Source organism: Oryzias latipes, chromosome 19, assembly GCF_053564925.1.
Source record: "Oryzias latipes strain Hd-rR chromosome 19, Olatipes_Hd-rR_3.1".
Taxonomy (NCBI): domain Eukaryota; kingdom Metazoa; phylum Chordata; class Actinopteri; order Beloniformes; family Adrianichthyidae; genus Oryzias; species Oryzias latipes.
The window spans coordinates 10965626-10989960 of NC_136255.1; the positions used below are offsets into that span (position 1 = coordinate 10965626).

The following is a 24335-nucleotide window of genomic DNA, read 5'->3' on the forward strand; positions in this document are numbered from 1 at the left end:
TCAGAAGAGAGCATCTGCATAAAGTGGTTTGGACAGTAATAACACTGTATGATGTTAAACACTCCATCAACAAGAACAGCAGTGCAGATGGCCTGGTCTTTCTAAATTCTCTAGGTGTAAAACTATACTGAGGACTTCGTTTTCAAGTTTCAAGAAGACTTCAAACCCCATGTGCACCTGAAAGGGCGTGCTTGGGAGGAGTGGTCTTTCCTCCATATCTTCAACAAGACTGGCTCTATGTTGTTAAACTTCTGTCCCAATAACAGTTTGTCCATAGAAAACAATGTGTTAAAGCTCCAAGGTGTGGGAGCATGAGGAAGCAGGACATTCTCCGACAGGAGGTCAATGGTTCACTGTGTAGTCATGTCTTCTAAACTTTAACAGTGTGTCTGTCTCAGGTAAGCAAAGTCAAACGACGATACAATGGTAAAGAGAAGGCCGGAGTGGTCAACTGATCACCGCATAGTGTTGAGTGGGATTTTCTCTAGAGCTGGAGGTCACAGTGGTCTTGGAGGGTCTTAATCAGAGACAGGGAGAGGCTGGGTACTTTGAGGCTGGAGGCCAGGTTATCCACCTACACTGTCAACATAGCTACTCAAACTTGTGGCTCTATGTTCAGGGTCACAACAAACCTGGTGGTAGTAACGACAGGGAGTAAGCTAAAGGTATGGTCCTTAGTGTAAGTCTGGGTTGCTCGTGGGGCTCCTGCGACAGCTGATGGGTTCTGGCAGGTCAAGCAACATGCAGCACAGGTGGATTCAAAGGGAAAAAAACTCAGTGTGGGAGGAGTTTAGGGAAGCTACAGAGAATCCTCAAATAAATTTTGGAAAATCTTTAGTTGCATTATAAGATTGCATCAGATCATGTCAGACAAACACATCTACTGCATACTTTAGCTTACTAGTTATTTAAAGTGAATATAAAAGACAAGTGCCATAGAATATTGTTTTTCTTTGGTTATGTGTATGTACCACAGCTGTAGCTCTCTGCTGGGTCGCTCTCTGGTGCTGATCCACAAGGGCGCTGAGCTGGTCCCGCAGCTTCACCAGAGCCTGACGAGTTGAAAGACCCAAAACCACACCGTCCTCATCCTGTCAAAATCAAGAGTCAGCATCTCCACAGATCTCTGGTAACACAAGAAGCCACACCCTTTGACAGACAACACAACACTGCCTTTAGTTAGACAACACGACCTTTAGACAGACAACACCGCCGTTTGACAGACAACAACAACTTATGGGAGACAACACCAGTATTTGACAAATACCAGTATTTGACGAATACCAGTTTTTGACAAACAACACCACTTTTAGGCAGACAACTTTTAAAAGACACACAAATTATTATTAATATTAAATAGTCAACATTGTCTTTTGACAAACAACACCGCCTTTAGGCAGATGTCACCACCTCATTGACAGACAACACTTAATTCATTGGAGATTCATTGAAAACGGTATTTTCTAAATACAGGCAGGAATTCACTGTGAAAAAAAAATTATAAGCAGTTTCTAACATTAACAACTTGTGAGAGTGCTGCATTTTTTTTACTGTCAATGACAGCATGCCAAGAATCAAAAATATTATTACATGACATTTAAAAATGAATCACCTGCAGGCAGAATTAGGAAAAAGGTGCATTTTATGTCTATCTGCTCCCTTTAAGTAAATCTGTCCCTTTCTTTTCTCAGTAGTTTTTAATTTGACTTTACAGCTGATTACTTTAAAAATGTGTTCATACTATTTAAAGATTAATGCAATTTCATTTTCTTAAAAGAATTAATAAATGAATTCTCCTTTTCTTCAGCTAGTTCAGACTACAGGTGGTTGACTCAAGCTAGTGGTACATGTAGCTCACAAAACATCAGCTGCATTGAGCAAGAAACATTTTTACAGCTTCTATTTAGAAGAACTTTGAGCATATTTCCAAAGGAGAAGTTAAAAAAATATACATTGTGTCGTTTGTAATTTTTGTTAAAGAAAGTAAGAGAAAGGGGAGAAAAATTGATTAAAATCGAAAATTGAATTTAGAATGATAAAATCTGTGATACTCTGTGTCAGACTGGAGACGTGTCCAGGGTGCCCCCTGCCTTCGCCCACAAGTGGCCGGGATAGGCTCCGGCAGCCCCGTGACCCCGAAAGGGAATAAAGGAAGGAGATGGATGAAGGAATGAATGAATGAATGAATGAATGAAACAGCAGGAAGCCCAGTGTCGCGGTTAACCGCAGCCCCACCACCCACCCGCAACCGCGTTGCAACTGAATACAATTACAACGCAGTATCCTTTATTAACAAATAACAGTAACAACTAACTACCACTTATCTAACTAAGGAACTAACTATATAGGTGTTGTAGAATGACTATGTGTATGTGTGTCAGCGCGCTGCTGCGTGTGTAGACGGAAGGAGCGCACTAAAGTATGTTGGGGGTGCGTGTTGATTCTTCTGCAGCGGACCGCTCTCGAGCTGTACGCGAGGCTTCACCTATGCTCTCTGGTACAGACATCTTCCCAGAATATTATATATTGCCCAGTAATAAACGAGACTGCAGACACTTTGTCACCTTTCCTGTAGCCATGAGCCTGACACCCATGAAGAACACGGGGTAGGAGGCTCCGCCTTTATTTATACAGACACGTAACTTTGCGCTGCACAAAATAGTTCCTAAACAAAACATGTAATGATATACATCAAATTTTAACAGGGCGCATTCATGTTTGCTGTTACGGAGTGAATGGGGACAGTAGTAACCCCCCCCCCAACACTCAAGACACACTTCGCGCACTCAAGAACGCATGCAGTTTGCAATGGAAATGAATACAATGGAAATAATAAATAGAACACAGTAAATTTGTCGTATTGCCTCACGAGACGGAAACTTTTGTTGTAGAATGAGGATGTGTATTTACTGAAACCGCGCGGTGTAAGTAGGTTTCCCCCAGAAACCCTTGAAGTCTGAACACAGGACTAGTAGAAAAAGTAAAGATGAATGTGTTTAATGTGTTTATCTTAGTTCCAATCATGCACCATATACAGAAATTAAAAAAAAATAAAAATTAAAAAACTCTCAAACTAAAAAAAAAAGTGCGGTAATGCGGTGATGGGGTCATCACCGCGGTGATACGTGATGCGGTTATCGTCACATCCCTATGAATGAATAAATGAATGAATGAATGAATGAATGAATGAAAATCTGAGATCTTATTTTCTTTGGCCATTTCGCCCAGCTAGGTGAAGCCCACCATACTGGGAGAGTCTCTGAATGATCTCATGAACCCGAATATGGAGACGTAATTAGACGCTTTTGTAGACCTCTTTAAAGCTGATCTCTCAACATCAACTGTGGCCTCCATACATTGAAAGTGAGATATACACACACACTGCTTCATGTAGTGATCAGGCTACAAAAAATTAGGCGTTAGCTCTTCCTACATGCATCCAGGGTTGTCAAACTTATGAACACATTTTTGGACAAGCATCGAGCAGCAAATTTGCCGCGTTTCCAAACATAGGCGACCAACGCAAATTTAATATGCAAATCCTGTTCAGTGTAAATGCTTTATTTCAAACAACGCCTTTTGACACCTTTAGATAGATAACACTACACAGGAAGAATGAGAGAGTAATTTTTTCGGAGTTACCATCATTTTGTTCTAATAGAGTATTTTTTACTCCTTTTAGACTACAATCATTTCGATTGGCAGCTAAAGTAGGTGTAAAAACGTAGAGGAAATGTATTGGAGTAAACCAGCAAGACCACGCCCACTCAACTTTCTTAAGTTTTGTTTCTTCCACCATTTTGTTATCCCGCAGTGGACGGGAGAAACAGGCTGTGAACGAGGTAAGTCTGCTAATTGCTCAAAGATAAATTGGAAGCCTGTTTTAAGCGGGTTCGGTTATTTTATCTGTAAGAATTAACTTTTGTGTAGTGTAATGCTGCTATTCTGCCGTGTATGTGGCTGTAAGGAGATTGAAAACTTCGAGTGGGAGTTTGCTAACGGTTAGCCTCATTTGAACCTCTGCTAAACTAAATATAGCCATTTTAAATAAGTTAAGATGTTTTTTATATTGGGGTCGTACCGCGTTCCGTTATAATAAATTTAAATATATACATTTTTTTCACTAGATATTAATTCTGTCGCTACCCTCCACCTTTTTTCCTTTCTTTTTTTTTAAGTAACTTGGCAGCCACTTTTGAAACGAGAGCTCCCTAATACCTATTAATATATCGATTAGGTTATCAGGTCCATCGAATTCAATGCGTTAATGCTAATGTTTTGGAGCCCATGGTCAACTTTTTTTTGCAGCGCGGTGAAAAAATGGCGGTCCTTAAAAATTGTCAGCCTGTCTTAGCTGCTGTGGGCGGGCAGCCACCATTTCTCAAATGCAAAAAAGAAGTTCGCACTGTGCAGTATCGATTCTGATAAATATCCTGCGGTCCGTGTTTCCAGATAATCTTCACGATTTCCCATGCCAAAAACTCATCATCAATAAACAGCAAGAAATAATAATAATAATGATAATAAATAGATGAATTTCCAAAAAAATAAACCTGCTGGCTGTTTAGAAGTCAGTGCATTGCGGTCAGTGTTGTTAGCAGCAGTTCTGCAAATTTAGCAACATTGCTGTGTCAGCTAGTGTGAACTGTATTTGCTAAACTATTTTAAAATCTATTAATATATTTGGAAAACGGGATAATTCTGAAAAATTTTTGGTTTGGTACCTTTCGGTTTTGTAATGTTTTATTTTTTGTAATGAATTATTTTTTTCACACCAGGAAAGATGCAAGCTGTGCGTGTGAAACACGGTGAATGGCAGAAATATGTCTGTTTTGAAGGTCAGCTGACCTACAAATCCTTTCTGGAATGCGGTGAGTGGAGACATCACAATTTCCTGCATGCTGTGATACAAACTGATTTGTTCTAAACATAATCTTGCTGTGTTCACAGTGGCCAAAAAGTTCAACATCCCAACCTTGGACTTGAAAGTCTTTGATGACTCGAAGACAGAAGTTGATGAGGAGGTTTTTGATTTCCTGATAAAAACCCCAAACCTTGGTGTGTTGGAGATTTGTCTGGCCGAAGATCCAGAAGGTGAAGTTTTTCCTTTCAATTTTTAATTTAGTTTGTTTTGAATTGTTTTGGCTAAATTACCCTTCAATGCCTGAATTTATTTCCAAGGGAAAAAATCTGTAGTGTTTTTTGCTTTTAAGTACATACTAAATGAAGATAATGAGCCGAAGAGTTTTCATACATATTTGCATCAATACGAGTCTAAAGGTTAATGATTTATTTGACAGGATAGTGTGGGGAACAAAACACGGGCAAATAAGTACGATTTTTATGTCCTGTGGCTGTGTTAGACAAGATTATAAATCTGCTAAACTGTTAAGTCAGTCAGTATTTAAAAATCTTCATTTTTACTTTTCTTGTTTTGGTTTGGTTTTGCCATCATACTAATTAAAATATTACATTAACTGAAAGTTTTAATACTTTGACAGATCACCTGAGTTGTCCTACAAAGAGCTGCAATACCAGTTCAAGTGGAGACACTGAAGTGGACTCAGATGACACAATAATATTATTACACAGTCCGACAACAAGACAGAGAGTTGAGGACACCTCTCTTGCCAAAGTTTCTCTTGGAAAACTTTCATTGTCATAAAAACACATCATTCTACTGCATTTCCTTTTTTATTTTTGCTCGGTATAGACCTTTTAATTGAAGTAACCCGGTTGCTTTGAGAAGGTTGCGTCAGGAAGGGCATCCGGCGTAAAACATTGCCAAATTTACCATGCGACTTGTTCACTGTGGCGACCCCTGATGGGTAAAAGCCGAAAGAGAAAGAAGATAGACCTTTTAATTGAAGTACTGGTGATTATAATTGTCATTAAAATTGAAGCAAAACTGAGAAAAATTATGTTGAGTCTGAACATGTATTTTCATGATATTGATCATGTATTTTTTTTTTTTACTGGCATAGATGATTGAAGATATTCTAAAAAACAAACCAGGAGGAGAGAGTATCATCAATGAGTATGCTCGGACAAAAAGCCTAACAGACAGCAGACGGCGTGACATGGTTAAGATATTGGTGGCACATATGACAGCTGAACATGGGTATACCGAAGGTTTTTTGTGCTCTTCACTACATAATATTTTTCAAAATGTGTCATCTTCAACTGGGCTAATTGTCTCTCTTAAGGACAAGTCCATCAAGGCGTGTGAAAGAGGATTATGCCAAGGGCATCATCGCTTTGTTCCCTTACCTTGCTGATCCTAGGAGCAGATTTGGCTATGTAAGCACCATGGCAAAGATGGAGCGTATGAAATTTTTCTAGTTTGTTTTGTAAGAAAATGTACGCATTTAATTAACATTCTATACACAAGAGTTTTCTGTAAAAACTCTGTATGTTTTGTCTACTCTGTGTGCTCTTTTAACTGCTTTAAAAATCTCTTTTTATTAATGTTTAGGAGCATTACTACAATGCAGAAGATGGGAGTGGTTATTTGGCTTGGAGATTGAAGTTTGTCCAAAAGGAAGCATGTAATGGACAAAAGAAGGCTGCCAAGGACACTAACTGGTATGTGCATTTGTACAAGTTAAAATTTAAATTTAGTTTATTGTCCCCTTTTTGCTATGGAAGTTCTTGAGCTTTACTCATTGTTATTTTTGGATTTATTTTATAGGGGGACCAACAGCTGACAGAAGGTGCTTCAGAGAGGAAGACAGCCAAATGACTGACAGCTTGTGTTTTGAGGCCATAGCACTGATGAAACGCAGATGAAGGAACTGTAAAGAGGAAGATGAGGCAGACCTTCAACTACCGCCAAAAAATGATCCATGATCCAGTGAAATCATCTGACATCTTTTTGGACTTCCCAAGATTCCTGGACATAGAAGGATTAGTATGTTTATTTTTCCTTCAACCTCTGTCACTGTTGCATGCTAAGTGCATATGAGAATTAGTGGTTGGAAAATGTATGTGACAATGTGTTTATATTTATTTGGCAGATTGAGCAAGACTTTACATTGATGTTTGATGAAACCATCTCTGCAAAGTTCCTGGAGAAGTGGCCCACAATCTAAGCAGAAAGTCGTTGAGCAAAGCTGTGGTCTCACACAGTCTGAAGACCTTCAAAACCTTCTTCAAAATGCTGAAGGCACAACAGAAGTGGAAAATGGTAAGACTGAATTAATTATCATAAAGGGGCTCTGATATAATGTTGTAGACATTTATAAAAAAAATTTTTTCGTGCAAAATTGCCATTTGCCATCAGTATTTGGTAAGATTTTCTTTTTGTGGGGAGGGGTGGGGGGGATTATCAACGGATTTGCAATTGAGATGTTTAGGCAGCTCATGTTCTTTTGATCTCCCAGGATGGGACTGTGACATGTCATCCATTTTGATCCTTGTGCACCTGCTGCCACCATCGCCTCATGGCCGCAAGAGACCAGGCAAACTCTCAGCCAGACGAGCAAGTGAGCATCTTGTCAAGTTCATCAAGGTAAAGTTTCAGTGAAGGAAACATTTGCCTTACTCCAAATATTTCTGGTCAACAAGTTGAGCGTTGAAATGCAAACTTGCGCTTTATGAGTTTCTACCAGTCCCTAATTCTGCAGCCCTCTTCTTCTTTAATCTTCTTCTTTTAAAGGCAATTCTGATCATGTTATGTTTATTTGTTTTTGCCACAGACGGGAACCAGCATCCAAGGTTTTCTTAATGGGATCACAGAATGCCAACAACCATTCCTGCTTGCAGTGGGGTCTCAGAGAAGTGTAATTCACAAGTTCTTCATTGTGATTGACAAACATGCAATACCTTGTAAGTCGCCTGGCTCTCTTGCCTGTTTTGATGAGCTTTTCAAAGCTCACTTTGTGTTTGGCACTTCATATGACCCTGATCTGGTCAATGTGTATAACTTTCTGCAGACAACCATTTATGAGATAGATGTTGATGCAACCAAAGTAAATCCTAGAGTTGCAGAGATAAGAGCAAGGATGCTGCATTAAGTAGAGTTTTTTTTTTTTTCATGGGCAAATAACGTGACATTGAGTTGGAATGTTTTGTTTCATTTGTAAAAAAACCTGCCCAAATGCTAACTCTCTGACTAAGCACTAGAAAGTGATCCATGGGCTGTGCTCTGGTAAGAAACTTCGTCTAAAATGTGGTGAGGCTGGTTGTGCTCAGGTTTATGGCACATTTTCTGGGTTCAGAAAGCATCTTAATAAAGCACATGATGCTCATTTTTGTGATCCTGGTGAAGGCTCATCAACAACTGAAGAGTGTTTGGGAAGTAATTTTGATTTGCCCTCCACAAGTGCTTCTTCTGATTCAGTCCTGCTCCAAAAGTCACTTGTACATAGTTGTGCTGCAACAGTAGCCGAACTCAAAATGGCTGGTGTAAGTGAAGCAGCAATCAGCTCTTTGGTCATTTCCATGGAAGAACTTGTTAGTGATATTCAAAAGCAAGCAAAGGAATCTATAAAAAACAGTCTGTCTTTACAAGAATCTGTCAAAACTGACATTGACTTAAAAATTGACCAGTGTTTTGAGAAATTGGAAAATCCCTTTGTTGCATTAAATTCTGAAACTAAAAGAACACAATATTTTGCAGAGAAGTGGGGCCGGGTAGATCCAGTAGAGCATGTACTTGGTTCCAGATTTGACACCCTGCGCAATCGAACTACAGGAGGCTATGATCAGGTTGTTGTTAATGATAAATTTGTTTATGTTCCCATTCTAAAAACATTACAATTTCTTTACAGTCACCCTAAAATCAAGGACATGTTGGCCAAGTCAAGTTCAACAAACAATCTTCTTAAAGATTTTTCTGATGGAGATATTTTCAAAAGCCATCCCCTATTTGCAAAGCAGAGTTATGCTCTTCAGATTCAACTTTTCTATGATGATTTTGAGACTGCTAATCCTTTGGGTTCAAAACGAGGAATACATAAATTGGGAGCTATATATTTCACCCTGCGAAACTTTCCTCCTCAGTACAATTCAGTTCTACATAATATTCACTTAGTTTCTTTGTTTCATGCCCAGGACATTAAAACATACGGCTTCTCCAAAATACTTACTCCCATTGTGCAAGACATCAGAATCCTAGAGAGTGATGGAATTAAAGTTCCCCTCTATGATGACCCTTTACATGGAACTATTGTCCAAGTCACAGGTGACAACCTTGGTCTTCACTGTCTGTTTGGATTTGTAGAGTCATTTAGTGACAGATACTGTTGCCGATTTTGTCTTGCTGAGAAAGATGACTTTCAGACAGAGTTTACAGAGGATTCTCCCAAGATAAATATGCGAACTCAAGCACTTCATACAGAACACTGTCAAAAAATAGAAGCAAACCCCAGACTTCCATATGTGATGGGTGTTAAACAGTCATGCATTCTAAATTTATTGCAGTACTTCAGTACATGTGAAAATTTCTCAGTTGATATCATGCATGATATTTTGGAGGGAGTGGCACAGTATGAAATGAAGCTGGTTCTGTTGCACGTAATAGCCCAGCACACAACATTAAGTGAAGTGGATAGGAGAATTAGGAGCTTTAACTATGGGTTCATGGAACAAAACAACAAACCATCTACAGTAAAATTGCTGGAGGACTCGAATAACTTGGGGATAAATGCCATCCAGTCCTGGTGTCTACTACGAAATCTACCACTCATCTTTGGAGACTTAATTTGTCCAAGTGATCAGCACTGGTATTTGCTGCTATTGTTGCTTCAAATAGTGAACATTGTATTTTCACCCATCCTATCAAAAGGTATGACTGTTTACTTAAAACACCTGATTACTGAACACCACAGGTTATTCAAACATTTGTTTCCACACAAAAAGCTGCTAGCAAAACATCATTTCATGGTGCATTATCCTACATGTATCCTAAAAACAGGGCCAATTCTGCACAGCTGGTGCATGCGCTATGAAGTCAAACATAATTACTTTAAAAAACAGTTAAAAAGTTTCAAAAATGTCACTAAAACATTGGCAATAAAGCATCAAAATTATATTGCTTTCACTTGGCATACATTTGACCCCAACGCACTTACTCAAGGACCAGGTAAAATGATATCTTCAAAAGCACTTGAGTGGGGCTATGAGATCGCAGAGACTCTTCAGTTACCAATAAACACCAAGGTATTAAATGTTAGATGGGCCAAACACCATGGAAATGTGTATCGTGCTGGCTTAGTTGTTTGTTTGAAAGTTCATTTTGAAATGCCAGTTTTTCACAAAATTTATGATGTCGTCATGAAAGATAACCGTTTACTATTGGTCACCTTTGCAATGCAAACACTGTTTCTGAATGAGCATTTTAATGCTTTTCAAGTTCTGTGTACAAATGACGGACCTCATATGATTTCTGTTGAAGACCTTTTCTGTTGCAAAGCCTTTGATTTGCAGATGTCATACAGTGATGGTGATGCAAATTATTATATCGTACCATACTGTTTCTTCTAAAAAGAATGAAATAAAGGTGGCTGTTAAAACATTAATTTTTTAAAATTATTTTTTTATGTATTGTTATACCAAACTACAAATGTAAAATTTTCATACTGTTGCATAGTGACTTCTAAGAAAAAATGATTTCTTATTTTAATTCCAACAAGAAGTAAAAATGACTAAAGTTAAGAATAAAATTAATTTCCACTATGAGCAAAATTTGACACAATATAAATTTAAAAAGTGATCTATAATGAGTAAAATTTTATCTGTTAGAGTAAAAAGAACACTTACATTTTGAATAAAATATTGCTCCAGAGAGAACAAATTATATTCCAACTAGATTAAAATCACTGTAGAGTAGTTTTTTTTTTCCTCTCCGCACAGAGTAATATTTAATCCATGTGAGTAAAATATTTGCACCAGATTGAGTAAATTTTACTCTGTAATTTTAACTCTCTTAGGAGAGTAAATTTGACTCTATTTAGACTGGGACCAAACACTGTCTTTTTCAGAGTAAAATTTTATTCAATTTGAGTAAAATTTACTCTGCAAATTTTACTGTGTACCTTTGCAACCTCAATATTTGTTTGGTCACTGTTTTGCTTAATTTTCAGATGAGCCGTAAAATTTGTAACTAAGTACATTTTGGTAAAGCATCTTTCTTATTTTCAGAAAAAAGCACAAGAAAATAAAAATGCATGAAAAATAACATTTCAAAGCCAAGTCAACAAAAAGCAGTCTTCTACTGCCTTTAATTGGAATCAACATAAACTACAAACTCTCTAAAAAGACAGAGGCTGTCTAAACTCCTTCACTACTCACTGCATAGAGCACTATATAGTGCGTTCACCATTTTGTAGTGCTGTCTATATCTACAATTCCAAAATTGAGTGCCCTAGAATATTTCTAATAAGTCTCTGCGCAAAACCAGTGTGCATCGAAGCTCCCTAGATTGGCGAATATAGACCACAATGCATTATATTGCGTTTCAAAATTTTTGCCAAAAAATGTACTTTAATGTATTTTTTAAATAAACCATCAATGTTTTTCATCATCAGAACTCAGTGGATCAATAAATATTGAATCTTCGCAAAACGCTCATATTGATTAGATTTTCACCTCATGAAATCGGTGACGTCGTATTCGTGGCTTTAAAAAAAAAAAAGTAGTGAGCATGGTGTCAGAATTGATTTTAAAATCCCGGGCATTAGATATTCCCACACTATATAATTTTTTCGTTTTAGGGAGTAGGGTGGGAACTCTGACATAGCAAGAGTCTTAAATGTTAGCTTGTTGACGTCAAAGCTCTGCAAGAACAGTAATGTGTCAACAAGTCAGTGATGTATGTAGGGGCTTGTGCATGAAGGCTTTGATGAGACAATAAAATATTGTGAGTCAACATAATATAAGAGAGTTAAGAGTTTCATGAGGCTATATTGACCCATCATTCCTTTGTGTCCGCCTAGTCTTCCTCAAAGCTCCTCTAGACCAAATCCTTTTTAGCTGAGCTTCCTGGACAAACTCACCTGCTTTTTATCCTGTGCTTGCATGGCTCCACACACTGTTCACACCAGTCCTAATGCACTTGTCAACCTGGAGGCTGTCGGGAAGAAGCCTCAAAGTCTCACGTCCCCCCCCAGCCTGTAGGAATTGAAGAACAGATGGGAAACTGGGACTTCTCTGAGTCTCTGCTGCTGCTCGGGTAATCCTGTTCAGAACATCTTCATGGAGACATGCAGTGAGAATAACAGAGAACAATCAGCTCGTCTGCACAGACACTGTCTGTGGATTGTCACGTGTAAGCAGAACAGTTTCACTCAGAGCAAGCAGAGGCACAGCATTCACTGACACCAGAGGCCCCAACAGGGGCCGAAAATATCTGAGTCAGCACTATAGGCACAGAGAAATGAGAAAGAGGGACTAAAGACAGATCCAATAAAATAAAATAAAAGATTATAGAGGCTCTAATGTAAAGTAGACATTCAATTGAACCATACATGATAATCATACATACTTAAACAAATGTAAAATTAAATTTAAATGTAAATGTACATTTTTGTTAGAATTCAGATTATATTGACAGTCAGAACTTTCTGCTTTACATGGTAATAATAATGTGAGCAAAATACATGACTAAAAAAACTTCATTATAGTTTTGTTTCTGTAAATTTCCATGTTTATTAAAATATCTATTTGATTTAATAATTTATTTCAATCAAGTTGGCTAGTCACATTTCAATGTTATTGAGAGAATGCACAGTTTCTTTCATCGTGATATGGAAAAAGGAAAAACTGCTGTTTGGAAGGAGCAACTTTTAAATAACTGACAGCTTTTATTTTGAAATTTGCAGCTCTAAAGTTCAGTCATCAGACAGTCTTTGTTAAATGTGTCAATGCAGGAGGAGATCTATGGGGTCAAATTGGGATCAGCTTAAGGAGAATAAAAAACCTGACTGTAAATTTGAAAAAACAAATTGCAAATTTGAAAACAACACAATGTAAAATAAAAAATAAACTGACAACTTGAAAACAGTTTTAAAGTCAAAAGCACACATTGTAAACTTAAGGCAATTATAGAAAATTAGAAAATAAAATGTAAACTTTAAATTAAAATAGTAAACATGAAAGGAATATTAAAAAGTTGAGAGAAAATTGTACATTATAAAAATAGAAGTAACATAAGACTGTTACAAATAAAATAAAAAAGGTTTATATGTATTTTTAACTTCTTTTTCGTTTCTCCCTTGTTGCTTTCATTTCAATTCTCAGTTTTCAGCTTCAATTCAGTTTTCAGGTTTTGGCTGTTATTTTAAGTTGAGGCGGGTCTCCCTTGGAGGGCCCTAGCCCGTGGCTGGGGTCGGGGATGCCTAGAACTCCTTGGTGGTGTTGGGTTGCTTGTCTGGGGCTGGGGGTGCCCTCCTGGGGCAGCGCCCCGTGTTGGTCCCTCCAGGCGTGGCGGCTGCTCTTCAGGCTGGGCTGGGGCTTGCACCCTGTCCCCCTATGCCTCCCTGCTCTTTGGCTTTGGGGGCCCCTGTGGCGGTCCTGCTGGCCCTATCCTGGGTAGCGGATCTGATTGCCCGGGGGGCGGCTGTTCTCTAGCTGCTGCCGTGTGGGTGTTGGGGGGTCCTGGCTGCCGCTGCTGCCGCGGCGGGGGTCTTGGTGCGGGGATGACTGGGCACTCTCCCTACTTCTTTTTCACATTCCATCATCCACCTTAGAAGAACGTGGACACTCACTGGAGCGCAGGTGCTGTTTCACCTTTGCACAGGTGGTTTGCGTGACTGAATGAGATGTTTCGCATGTGTTGGTCTGAAGGTATAAATATGCGTGAGTGAACATCGGTTGTAAGGTGCAGATGTTGACATTTCTTTATGTGAACATTTTTGGAGCCAACAGGTATGTTTGTAACATTTGAGTGTGTGTGTGGACAGGCCCCGCTCCTTTTGGATTTGTATTACTTATAAACCTGACTGTAATGATTACAAACATCCAGCAACTTGTTGCTTCATGCTTCACGCTTGTTGCTTCATGCTTGCTGCTTCACGGTTCTAACCCCCCCCCTTCTTTAATCACCCTCCTATCCCTTCCTTTTCTTTTCTGTCCAGTGCAACAAAAAATTGCCACAAATACAAGTAAGATGACCGTAGAAAGGTAGCTTGCCATCTCTCGGTGGGTGGAGTGTCCTTGCCCCAGGTGGAGGAGTTTAAATACCTCGGGGTCTTCTTCACGAGTGAGGGAAGATCGGAGCGTGAGATTGACAGGCGGATCTGAGCGGCGTCCGTAGTTATGAGGTCGCTCTATCGGTCCGTCATGGTGAAGAGAGAGCTGAGCCGAAAAGCAAAGCTCTCAATTTACTGGTCGGTCTACGTTCCAGTACTCGCCTATGGTCATGAGCTATGGGTCATGACCGAAAGAACGAGGTCCCGAATACAAGCGGCTGAAATGAGCTTCCTCCGTAGGTTGGCGGGGTTCCCTTAGAGATAGGGTGAGAAGCTCGGTCACCCGCGGGTAGCTCGGAGTAGAACCGCTTCTCCTCCACATCGAAAGGAGCCAGCTGAGGTGGCTCGGGCATCTAGTCCGGATGCCCCCTGGACGCCTCCCTGGAGAGGTGTTCCGGGCATGTCCCACTGGGCGGAGGCCCCGGGGAAGACCCAGGACACGCTGGAGAGACTACGTCTCTCGGCTGGCCTGGGAACGCCTCGGGGTCCCCCCAGAGGAGCTGGAGGAAGTGGCTGGGTTGAGGGAAGTCTGGGCATCTCTGCTCAGTCTGCTGCCCCCGCGACCCAGTCCCGGATAAGCGGAGGAAGATGGATGGATGGATGGATGGATGGACAAGTAAGATGAATATAATTTAGCCTAAATTACAAAAGGGGTTTATTCAAATATACACCTAGTGTGTCAAAAGATTCATAATCCCTATTGTAACAGTAAAATATGTCCAACACAAGAGGCTTTCAGCTCTCATCTGTATGCTCAATTGTTGGACAAGTTAAAAAAAAAAGTGGGGGTGGGGCTTTGAGTTCATTGGCTACCAGGAATTGATTTCCTATCTGGTGACAGAAAGGACTTCTTAATACAACTTATTTTTTACACATCTGTCTCGGATAGACATAAACATTTTCTACAACGCTCTGTTCAACAACGCTAAAGAGTCTATCCGATTGGTCAAATGCATAAAGGGATTTATTTGATTCGTTAAATAATTTAAGCTGCCATAAGATTGTTTTAGCACATTTAAGGTAACCATTTATTGCAATTTTTGCTGTGTTTTGCGATATGCATATTGCACAGCTTGATCTTGCGATAATGATAAATTTGCGGTATATTGTGCAGTCCTACCATCAGGCTAAAAACATTAGCTGGTAGATCCTCTCACAAACGGCCTCTGCGTTAAGTCTGATGAACACAATTCGGGGTGGGGGGCAAACCCCCAACAACAGGCTATATGAAGGAGCCCAACCGACCCTAAAACCGCCCAAATTATACATCCCAGCCCAAAGCCATTTTTACCTTCAAATTTATAACATCAAATTTATTATCGCTCCATTTTATCTGCAAATTTTTTTCTTTTCTGAATTATCGGCATGACGTCACACTGTCCATTATCGGCGGATAATTATCAGTATCCGATATTATCGTGCAACCCTAATTTTAAAATAAGTAAACCCGATCTCTAAACAACCTCCGCGTCCATGCATTGTAATGAGATATCCACAGACAGAAATGTGAAGGTATCTACTGTAAATCCAAGTATTGCTCACATCCGTATTTATGATTGACTTATCACGTGAAGATTATTTCATGGGAATGAATGAATTATTATTTTTTTCCATGTCAGGTCACAGGTTCCATAGAAACCAAATAGGGCGAGACGGAAAATAAAGTTTAAAATAAAAGATAAAATTTTTGTTTTGGTAACAGTTTCAAGTTTAATATTTTTTAATTCAAGTTTTTAATTTACAAATGTTTCTTTCATTTTTACAATATTATTTCTTCAAATGTACAATTTTATTTTTCACATTTTTATTAAACCCTTTAAGTTTACAATATGTCTTTTTGAGTTTAAAACTTTTCAAATGTTTTTTTCTTTCTAATTTTTTTGGGGGAATAAAATTATTTAAATTTACAATCTGTTTTTTTCATTCACTTAAAGATGATCCAAATTTGACCGCATAGAGATCACACTCACCTTTATCTGCTCAATAGCTTCAGAGTCGAAGGCGGAAGGTATTCCGCCAAAACATGTAAGTTACGTTTGACAAAAACAAACCGTGTCTGATTAAAAAAAAAAATTAAGAAATCAGTTTAAATTTGTAGACACAATTAACTTTATTGAATTATAGCTTTAGCTACAGGTTAATGAAGTCTTGCTCAATCGCATCAAAAGTTGACGTCAAGCAGGTGAAGAGAGATTATGATTTAAATTCAGGCAAAACTGATTAAGCTAAGGCCGAACAGGTTAAGATAGGTAAAAAGCTCTCAGTGTGAGCCTGTTCCTGCAGTATCTATTAACCATACCTGGATTGGAGATGTAACAGAAAGGCTGACCTTAGGGTGCCTCTAACCTGAAAGACTGCAAGATTTAGGAAACTCACTGGTTTCTTTTTGTATTTCTGGACTTTACTTACATGTAAACTATGTGTTTTTTTCTGCATCTACATTTATTAATCACCTCTATAGGCTTTATTTTTGTTTATATCTCATGCTGATCAAGTTTATAGAAAAACTGACATGACATGTTGCTGTGGTGAATCATTATGTCTATTGATGTAGGACTTTTCACATATAGAAACACATCAATATACTCAGATTTATTTTGTGAAACTAAAATAAAATAAGAGTTTTCCAGCTTAGGTTTAACCCAGACCCAGGTTCTTAGAGAGTATGGCCTTATTCTTTCGATGAATCACAGAAGTGAGGAGTTTAAGCTGCAGTCAGTTGAGCGCTCTGCAGTGTGACCCCAGGATGATGCTTTAAAGCAGGGGTGAGAAAACTATGGCCCACGGGTGGGATCCAGCCCGCCTCCATCTTCGATCCGGCCCACTGAACAATATCAGAGACCCGTGTTTTTTTGTTTTTTTTTCTGGCCACGCGATCAAGACGTGACATTTTAGTCTGTCTGTGTCCTGATCTGAAACCCTCTAAAATCTCTGTCAAATAGAACAGAAAACAGTCTTCCATTTCTACGTCGCAGTTCATCTTTCCTGGTTTAGCTCATTCTTTTAGAGCCATTATGCTGCTTTTTTTAAAAAGCGCACCCTGTTCTACGTCCTGATTAGCTGGAGACCTTGTCAACCAATCTCCTTCGTGTCTCCTGTACAGAAACGCGGAGCTGTTCAGATCAGAAATCTTTGATTGATCAGATCTTTGTTTTCATTTAAAGATCCTGGACCTAATTTCTATGAATGTTTGAGATTTCAAACAAGAGAAAGGGTTCAAAATGTTCATGTCTGTCTGAGAAAAGTGTAGAAAGTGTGCAGTGAGGAGTTTTACTGACATAAACGTCTGTAACTCAGTGAATTTCACCGATCACGGTTATTTTTATAACGTAACTCCAGCAATAAACGAGGGAACTCTGTACTGGTGAAAAGGTAACGCAGATATATGCTTAGCTGCAGTAAAAGACATAGAAATTTGCTTTTTTCATTATTATTGGGTAAGAAACAGACGTGCAGGACACAGCGCATCAGCGCAAACTGTGAGACGTGTGAGGAGCTGCAGCCCTCAAAGTCTCAGCGGAATTTATGACGGGGGAGGACTGGCCATTTATTGTATTTTTTGTTTTTTTAATATATCAGTATATTTTTCCTAAATTTTTGTCTTTAAAAATCCTAGTGTTATTTGGTCATTGTTTTATTTCATAAATAATGTTATTTATTTTATTAAAAGGATCATGAGAGAATGAATGAATGAAACTTTATTCATACAGCACTTTACAACTCCTTGAAGGTACCAAAGGGCTTCACAATAAAAAAAAGAGATCTAAAGGAACAAAAGTTTTAAACTAAAAACTGTAGACTATTCAGTTTTAGAATATAATTTTCAACCCAAATGTTTTCATCTACATTCCATGTTATATCATTCTCACTCCATACATCTGATCCGGCCCTATCGAATTTTAGAATCCAATGTCTGTGGCCCGTGAGTTAAAATTGCCCACCCCTGCTTCAGCATCTAACGGTGGGACAAACGGGTTCCCAGTGATCAAGACAGTCATAATAACACCAACGCAACATTTGTGTTCGTAGTGTGGGCCAGGTGACACGAACAACAGAATGTGGCATTGAAATTATTCTAGAATGAGTAGGAACGGTCTACTGGAGAAGGTAGGCTCATGATCATGATCATAGCGTTGAGTTTTTCAATATCCTGTTTCGTGACAGTACAATGCTAACAGAGAAGCGACAGGCTTTGCATCAAAATACAACGCCCCGCCAAATGCCAGGTGGGTGATAAATAATATATGTGAAGCGTACCTTTTTTGGCCCTGATAGAATCCTTTAGAAAGATGATTTACTCCAAGCAACCTGCTTCTATCTTAGCCTTACGGAACAACACCGGCCATGTTGGAAACCCTCCGAGAATTATGGAACAGTGTGTTCTGATTGGACCAAGGTGGAATGCTCTTTCTTGATTGGCCTAAACTAGAAGTGGGCGTGGTCTGAAATGGAAGCACTTGTTTTTTTAAACAAACTTTATTGAAAACAACGATCTAATACAGAACAGTGCAATACAACAAAAGGAAAACAACAAGCAAGGGGGGTGATATTACATTTTATACAAAGACATTAAAATTGATGGACAGATCGAGTGTTTTAATCGTTTTCTTTTTGTCAGAATGTTTTATTGGGTTTTTATTTATTGTTTGACCTCATTGACAAGGATAAAGAAATGAGGAGTTTGATTTGTAAATTTGGATTTATGAATGTTCCATTTGCATAAAAATAAAATTATATTGTTGTGTATAACTGTTATTTTTTATGAGATGGACCTTGGGTGAGGCCAAATCGTACATGTACTATCACAGGTGGAAGTCTGAGTCTATGTGGACAGTAATTAAGTTACAAAGGGCATGACCAAAATAAAGCATCTTCAGGGTGTTCTTGACAAAACCAGCAGGTTACACCAATGTCTTTTTTTAATCAGGTATAGTCTGGATGGGTAGAATCTATGGATTACTTTAAAGGACATTTCTTTCACTTTTTTGGTTAACAAATATTTTGCTGGTAGATTCCAGATCTTTTTCCACTCTAAGGGGTATAGTAGATTATTCCAATAAGGCACTTCATAGGAAATGGACACAACATCCTTCTGAAAAAGTGAAAGTCTACTGCGATTTGTGTTACGTGAAGAGGAAAAACAAATTTGGCCAATTTCTATTTTAGTTGGGTCAATTGGTAATGAAGTTGGACTCTGCAATATTGAGCTTTTAGATAACATGCTAACACATTTGGGGAGTTTGGGGGTTATTACACTAGGCGTGTTTGAGATCACCCAGGTGGGTGCAGTTGTTCGTTACTTTACTAACTTTTGATAAACCTGTTTGTATATTTCTTATCAACAAGGCTAATCCCTCTAGTCGAAATCATATTTTGAGATCTTCAAATTTTATGTTTTGTGCTAATAAATGGAATCTATGTGGAAATTATCTAATAACCAGTTCAAATTATTTTTCATGCACAGCAATATTGTATTTCCTACTGAAGTAAAGATCATTAGTGAACCATTTTCCTTTATCACCAAATAATCTATTAACAGTGTTAATGTTTGTTAAATACCAATCATAAAAATACAAAGTTTTGTTTTTTTGTAAAATGTAAGAGTTGTTTCATAAAATACAACTGTGAGGAGAAAGTTGTGTTTGAATAAAAGAGTCCAGCATGATAGAACTTAATGATGAAAATGAGCTAAATTTACAGGACGCTTCCCAAGAGAAACAGACATTTCAATAAGAAATTTTAGGCTGCCCAATTTACCAAAGAGATGGTATGAGAAAATATTCCCAAGACTGTTTGGATACTTAAGAAATCTTTTAATCCAATTGTTTTATCTGTGCTGATGCTCAAATCTGCAACTCATTTTGTTATGTGAAATGTTTTTATCTAGGTTGCATGAGAGTTTGTATAATCTAGAGATGAAACATTTGAACCAGTAACAGCTGAAATAATATGGATGAGAGTTTCTTATGAACACCCCATCATCTACTCACATTGCAGGTATATGGGAAAGGTAAATAAAAACAATCAGAATTGTATTAACAGCTATCCTTGACCATTCTGCTAAAAGACTGGCTAGTTCCTTACTCTGCATGTTTTTGTATGAAGTGATGACTCTAATAAATCGCAGACCTCTAAAAGCACAGTTCTTTACTAACCCTGCAAGCTATGAATTTTTGACACCAAATTGCATTCTTTAGATGAAGACTGACGTTGTATTGCAAGACATTGTAAACACTCCAGGAGGTGTCCTGAAGTGTTTTGAGTCAGAATCTGTTTCTGTGCAAAAGAGGGTGACAGGTGCAGTTTCTGGCCAATTAATTTTGGACAAGATGGAAAAAATATCTCCTGAATCTTGAGCAGAAGAAAAAATGGCAAGATAATACACAAAGATCAATGATACTGTCATCATTCAATGAGATAACACTTTACGCAATCAATGGAGACTTGCTAGGGTGACAGAAGTGTATCCCAGCTCTGATGGTCTAATCAGACAAGTAAAACTCTTACTTAGTGATTCTACTATAACCCTTGTGCTATCCTATGGGGTCAAGATGACCATTTACGTGTTATCCCTACCATGACAAAGGTGGATAAAGGTGGAGAGGAAGTCATGTAATCCATGGATACCAGTGAAGACCAAGAATCATTGAAGAAAAAAGTTCATCGCACTGTCTTGTGGGGTCTAAATGACCTCACTCCCAATGTCAAAGTGCCTTAAGATAGCACAAGGTTTAAGGAGTTTTTCTTGCTTTCTTTTTGGTGAATGCCACCAGCAAGGTACGTGTTTTCAGTTTTTGTTCATGTAGTTTAACATGTAAAAACTTTGTAGTTGCTTATTTGTGTTAGTTTGACAACAGTTTGTGACGACATGGATATAAAAAGAATAAAGTCATCAGTTGCAGCAAACGGTCCAGTTTCTTCACCTGAGAAAGCGAGGATAAATATTTGCTCTCAAATCACATATTAAGTAGCTTTGTCTCACGGTTAACTATAAACGTTGAACATACTGTATACAAGTTTTAACAGTTTGTGCGACTTGATAAAAAACATAAAGTACAACTCTAAGACGTTTTGTTTTAAACAATTTATTTTTCAGTTTAAATAATTACTCAGATAATCCAGTGTAGTCTATGAAGGTTTGTCATACATGTTACCAGAACTGTCATCAACAGATTCAACAAAAAAACAGAAAAAAAAGATCAAAAGAATGATTTGAGTCATTTTACAAAAAATTAAAAGTGGGTTTTGGGCTTAAAAATTGGGTTTCAGTTAAATGAGATCAAATTAAAGAGCCCCTTTGTAAAAACCACAGTAGATCCAAAGGCTTTTTGTACTCATGATGGTGTACAGATAGACAACGTTTTATGATACCAAACATCCACAATAACACTTCTTCAGGGTTGCTAGCGGGTTGTAGTAACATAGTATGGCAGTTTTGAAAGTATGGAAAAAAGTTTTGCAATCTTGTAATCTGAGTGTGGAGTGTTATATTTTCTTCTTTTAACTAAAAGTTTGGGTTATTGGGTGAGCACACACACACACACGCACACACACACTCACAGAAGTACAGGTAATTCCCTTCTATCAGTGCTTTGAATAAAAAAAATAAAATTGGGAAGCATTTCAAAATAAAGTGTCATCACATGCTGTAAAATATCCACAGTCACAGCAGAGGTTCTGTTTGGCTTTAAACTCCAAGTTCCCATCATTGCATTACCGTACTGCATGTATTTTGTTGTTGTTTTCTTTATTAATTTGTAGGAAGAGCACGTCAGTTTAAACTCAAAGCTGCTCAAACTGCCTCTAAAAAATGCACAGAATCTGCCAAATGCCGGTAATTTAAATCAGTGCATTAACCATTCGTGGAGCTGCTGACTTTTTCCCCCATTTCATATAGTGTCATTTATATACAACAAAATCACTCATTTACTACTATAATTAACCTGTTTATAAAAAAAGTACCATGTGGTGCACCCCAATACTACAAAGAAGAAGAAAAGAAAACTTTGTTCTATCTGCAGTTCATCTCGATCTTTGCTCGATCTTTGGCTCCTTGGCCTGGGATAACAGGAGGCTTCCGTTGCACGGCCATCCGCCATGTGTCTGACAGTGAATTGGGAAACATGCTCATGCTAAAAACCATGCGTTGAAAAGTGAAAGCACGTTTGGGGTGCCAGACACGGCGCACTTCTGAATCTGTGAGCTTCGGATTTACCCCCCTGATGTTCGTAGGGCTGCATATGTGGACCTGCAGGAAAACAAAACAAAAAAAAAGTAACCTAAATGAAAAGATATGCTGTATTTTCTGCACTATAAGGTGCACCTAAAAGCCTTTATTTTTCTTTTCAAAAATGACAGTGCTACTTAGAATCTGGAGCATCTGATATATGGATTAATTTTGGATGTGGTTACTGATGTTGAACCAGTTTTGAAAGGTACACAGCTCTCTTCCAAAATGTCTGTTTTTTTCACGAGTTGCAAACAAGTTTGGGCTATTATTGTGAAAACTCTAACGGGGCTAACGTGTGTTCGATTATGTTAACGTGTTACTGACGTGTTACTCACAAGCGTCAGAGTTAGCGTAGTCACAGTTGTTTTAGCAGTATGAGTCTGTGTTTGAATGTGTTGTAAAGTAGTTTAAGAGTTACAGGCAGTCACAGCAAGAGATTCTAGTTCAGTGAGATGTGTACAACACTGAAAAAAGGTCAATGTCATGGCGATGAGCAGTGAAATCCGTGTTTACTTCTGTATGTGAGAAAACTGAGCTGCTGCAGTGCTGACTGTCATGTAAATAAAGCATCTTAGCCACATAAAGGAGCTCTTCTTCACCCTGTCATGCTCGCACTTTAAAGTTTCTGGAAAGAATGAGCACAGTTAATGCTCCTGAACCGTTTAAAAGTATTAGAGAAGCTACATTTAGCAATGTTGGAAATAAACAGCACTTTATTTCCTCGATCATACTTTTAGAAACTTTTTGGTTAAGGCACATCAATTCAATTTATTTTTTCAAATATTGAAAAATGTTTCCGATACAGCATTACAGTACGTATCGTATCATGAGACTCATGCCAATACACACCCCTACTGTCAACGCAGTTCATAAAGTCTGACTGACTGATGGACTTATCTCCAACTCTTTTCTGTTGCTTCCTAATAAAACAGGACCTACAACTTACAGCTTAGCATAGTGTGAAATTTGGCAGATGTCACAATATGGGAAAACACTTTTATATGAGCATTTTGCACAAAATTTTAAACAGATGCAAACAGGTTCAGTCTACAAAAACAAAGTAAGTTTTGTTGATTTCGGAACGAGGCCCCCATCTTGAAAAAAAAAAAAAAAAAAAAAAAAAAAAAAAACACTTTATGTGCCAGATACAAATTTAAACCCCAACTGGGGATTTCTATTTATCACCACCTTATTTGCAAAAGCTGAAGGAAACAATGTGACATTTGATGTGAGGTTACACCACCATTTTGAAAACAGTTTTTATTTTTATTAGCTCTGAGCACTGTGGTAGGGCCAAACAGGGAGAGTGAGGGGCGTATATAGCAGCTGCTCAGCCAGAGTCGCCTCCGTAGTGTCTGTTGGCAATACACCCCTGCTAGTGGATTTAATTCAAATTTAGCTTAAATATTCTTGAAAAAAAGTAGAAGCCCCTGCTTTAGAATAATCCTAAAAGATACCACAGCTTCTAGTGAGACTTGTAAACTTTCTCACCATATTTAGTTGGCATTTTCGCTGCTACAACTTCTTCTCTTGCTTCTCTTTGCCGCCGACTCCTGACTTTCCAGAGAGAAACCGGGAAGAAAAATAACAATTTAGAGGTATGTTCAAAAGATGCTGAAAGGGTTAAAGGTAAAGGTCAGCTTATCCACAGCAGAACTCTGCAAACTGTAAATGAAAAAACATGAAAAGGAAAAAAATATTAACTTGCTTGAAGAGCAGAATTTGGCTTTAGAAAGAGACAAAAATTATACATTCTCAGTATTTGCTGTTTAAAAGCAGAAAAACAGCTTTCACAGACCACTAACAGCAACATTCCACACATTTTCCACACAAAGCACAGAAAAACTTTTTTTTTTTTCTGAATGTTATGATGCATAACAGGAACAGGCACACAGGTAATATCTTTGCTGTTTTTA

General features: G+C 38.2%; 3 protein-coding genes and 1 long non-coding RNA gene across 55 annotated transcripts in view; 2 read left to right on the forward strand and 2 right to left on the reverse strand.

Annotated features, from left to right (window-relative positions):
• tmem94 (transmembrane protein 94) overlaps positions 1-18579 on the reverse strand; it is a 170986-nt gene extending 152407 nt beyond the window's left edge. For 2 of the 3 annotated variants that reach the window (XM_078937017.1, XM_078937016.1), the window contains exons 1-3: positions 18447-18579; positions 11997-12111; positions 972-1091 (exon numbers count right to left, since the gene is read on the reverse strand). In XM_078937017.1, the coding sequence (XP_078793143.1) occupies positions 972-1091; positions 11997-12020 (144 nt within the window). In that variant the 5' untranslated portion in view covers positions 12021-12111; positions 18447-18579. Of the gene's footprint in view, positions 1-971; positions 1092-11996; positions 12192-18446 lie in introns of all 3 variants that reach the window. The other variant, XM_078937018.1, reaches the window with a different exon arrangement.
• LOC144987732 (uncharacterized) lies at positions 4644-6848 on the forward strand. The gene is made up of 7 exons (XM_078937024.1): positions 4644-4871; positions 4951-5094; positions 5502-5635; positions 5985-6121; positions 6207-6300; positions 6476-6585; positions 6692-6848. The coding sequence occupies exons 1-7, from the start codon at positions 4784-4786 to the stop codon at positions 6705-6707; spliced, it is 723 nt and encodes a 240-aa protein (XP_078793150.1). The 5' UTR covers positions 4644-4783; the 3' UTR covers positions 6708-6848.
• Positions 7048-7826, forward strand: LOC144987737 (uncharacterized). The gene is made up of 3 exons (XR_013651403.1): positions 7048-7186; positions 7383-7510; positions 7698-7826. It is a non-coding gene; the product is annotated as an uncharacterized LOC144987737 (long non-coding RNA).
• Positions 18580-21258: 2679 nt separating the features above from the next.
• LOC101172448 (ankyrin-3) overlaps positions 21259-24335 on the reverse strand; it is a 228478-nt gene continuing 225401 nt past the window's right edge. For 39 of the 50 annotated variants that reach the window (XM_078936975.1, XM_078936982.1, XM_078936969.1 and 36 more), the window contains 2 exons: positions 23911-23972; positions 21259-22437 (listed from right to left, as the gene is read on the reverse strand). In XM_078936975.1, the coding sequence (XP_078793101.1) occupies positions 23916-23972 (57 nt within the window). In that variant the 3' untranslated portion in view covers positions 21259-22437; positions 23911-23915. Of the gene's footprint in view, positions 22438-23910; positions 23977-24335 lie in introns of all 50 variants that reach the window. The other 11 variants (XM_078937006.1, XM_078937005.1, XM_078937003.1 and 8 more) reach the window with 1 other exon arrangement.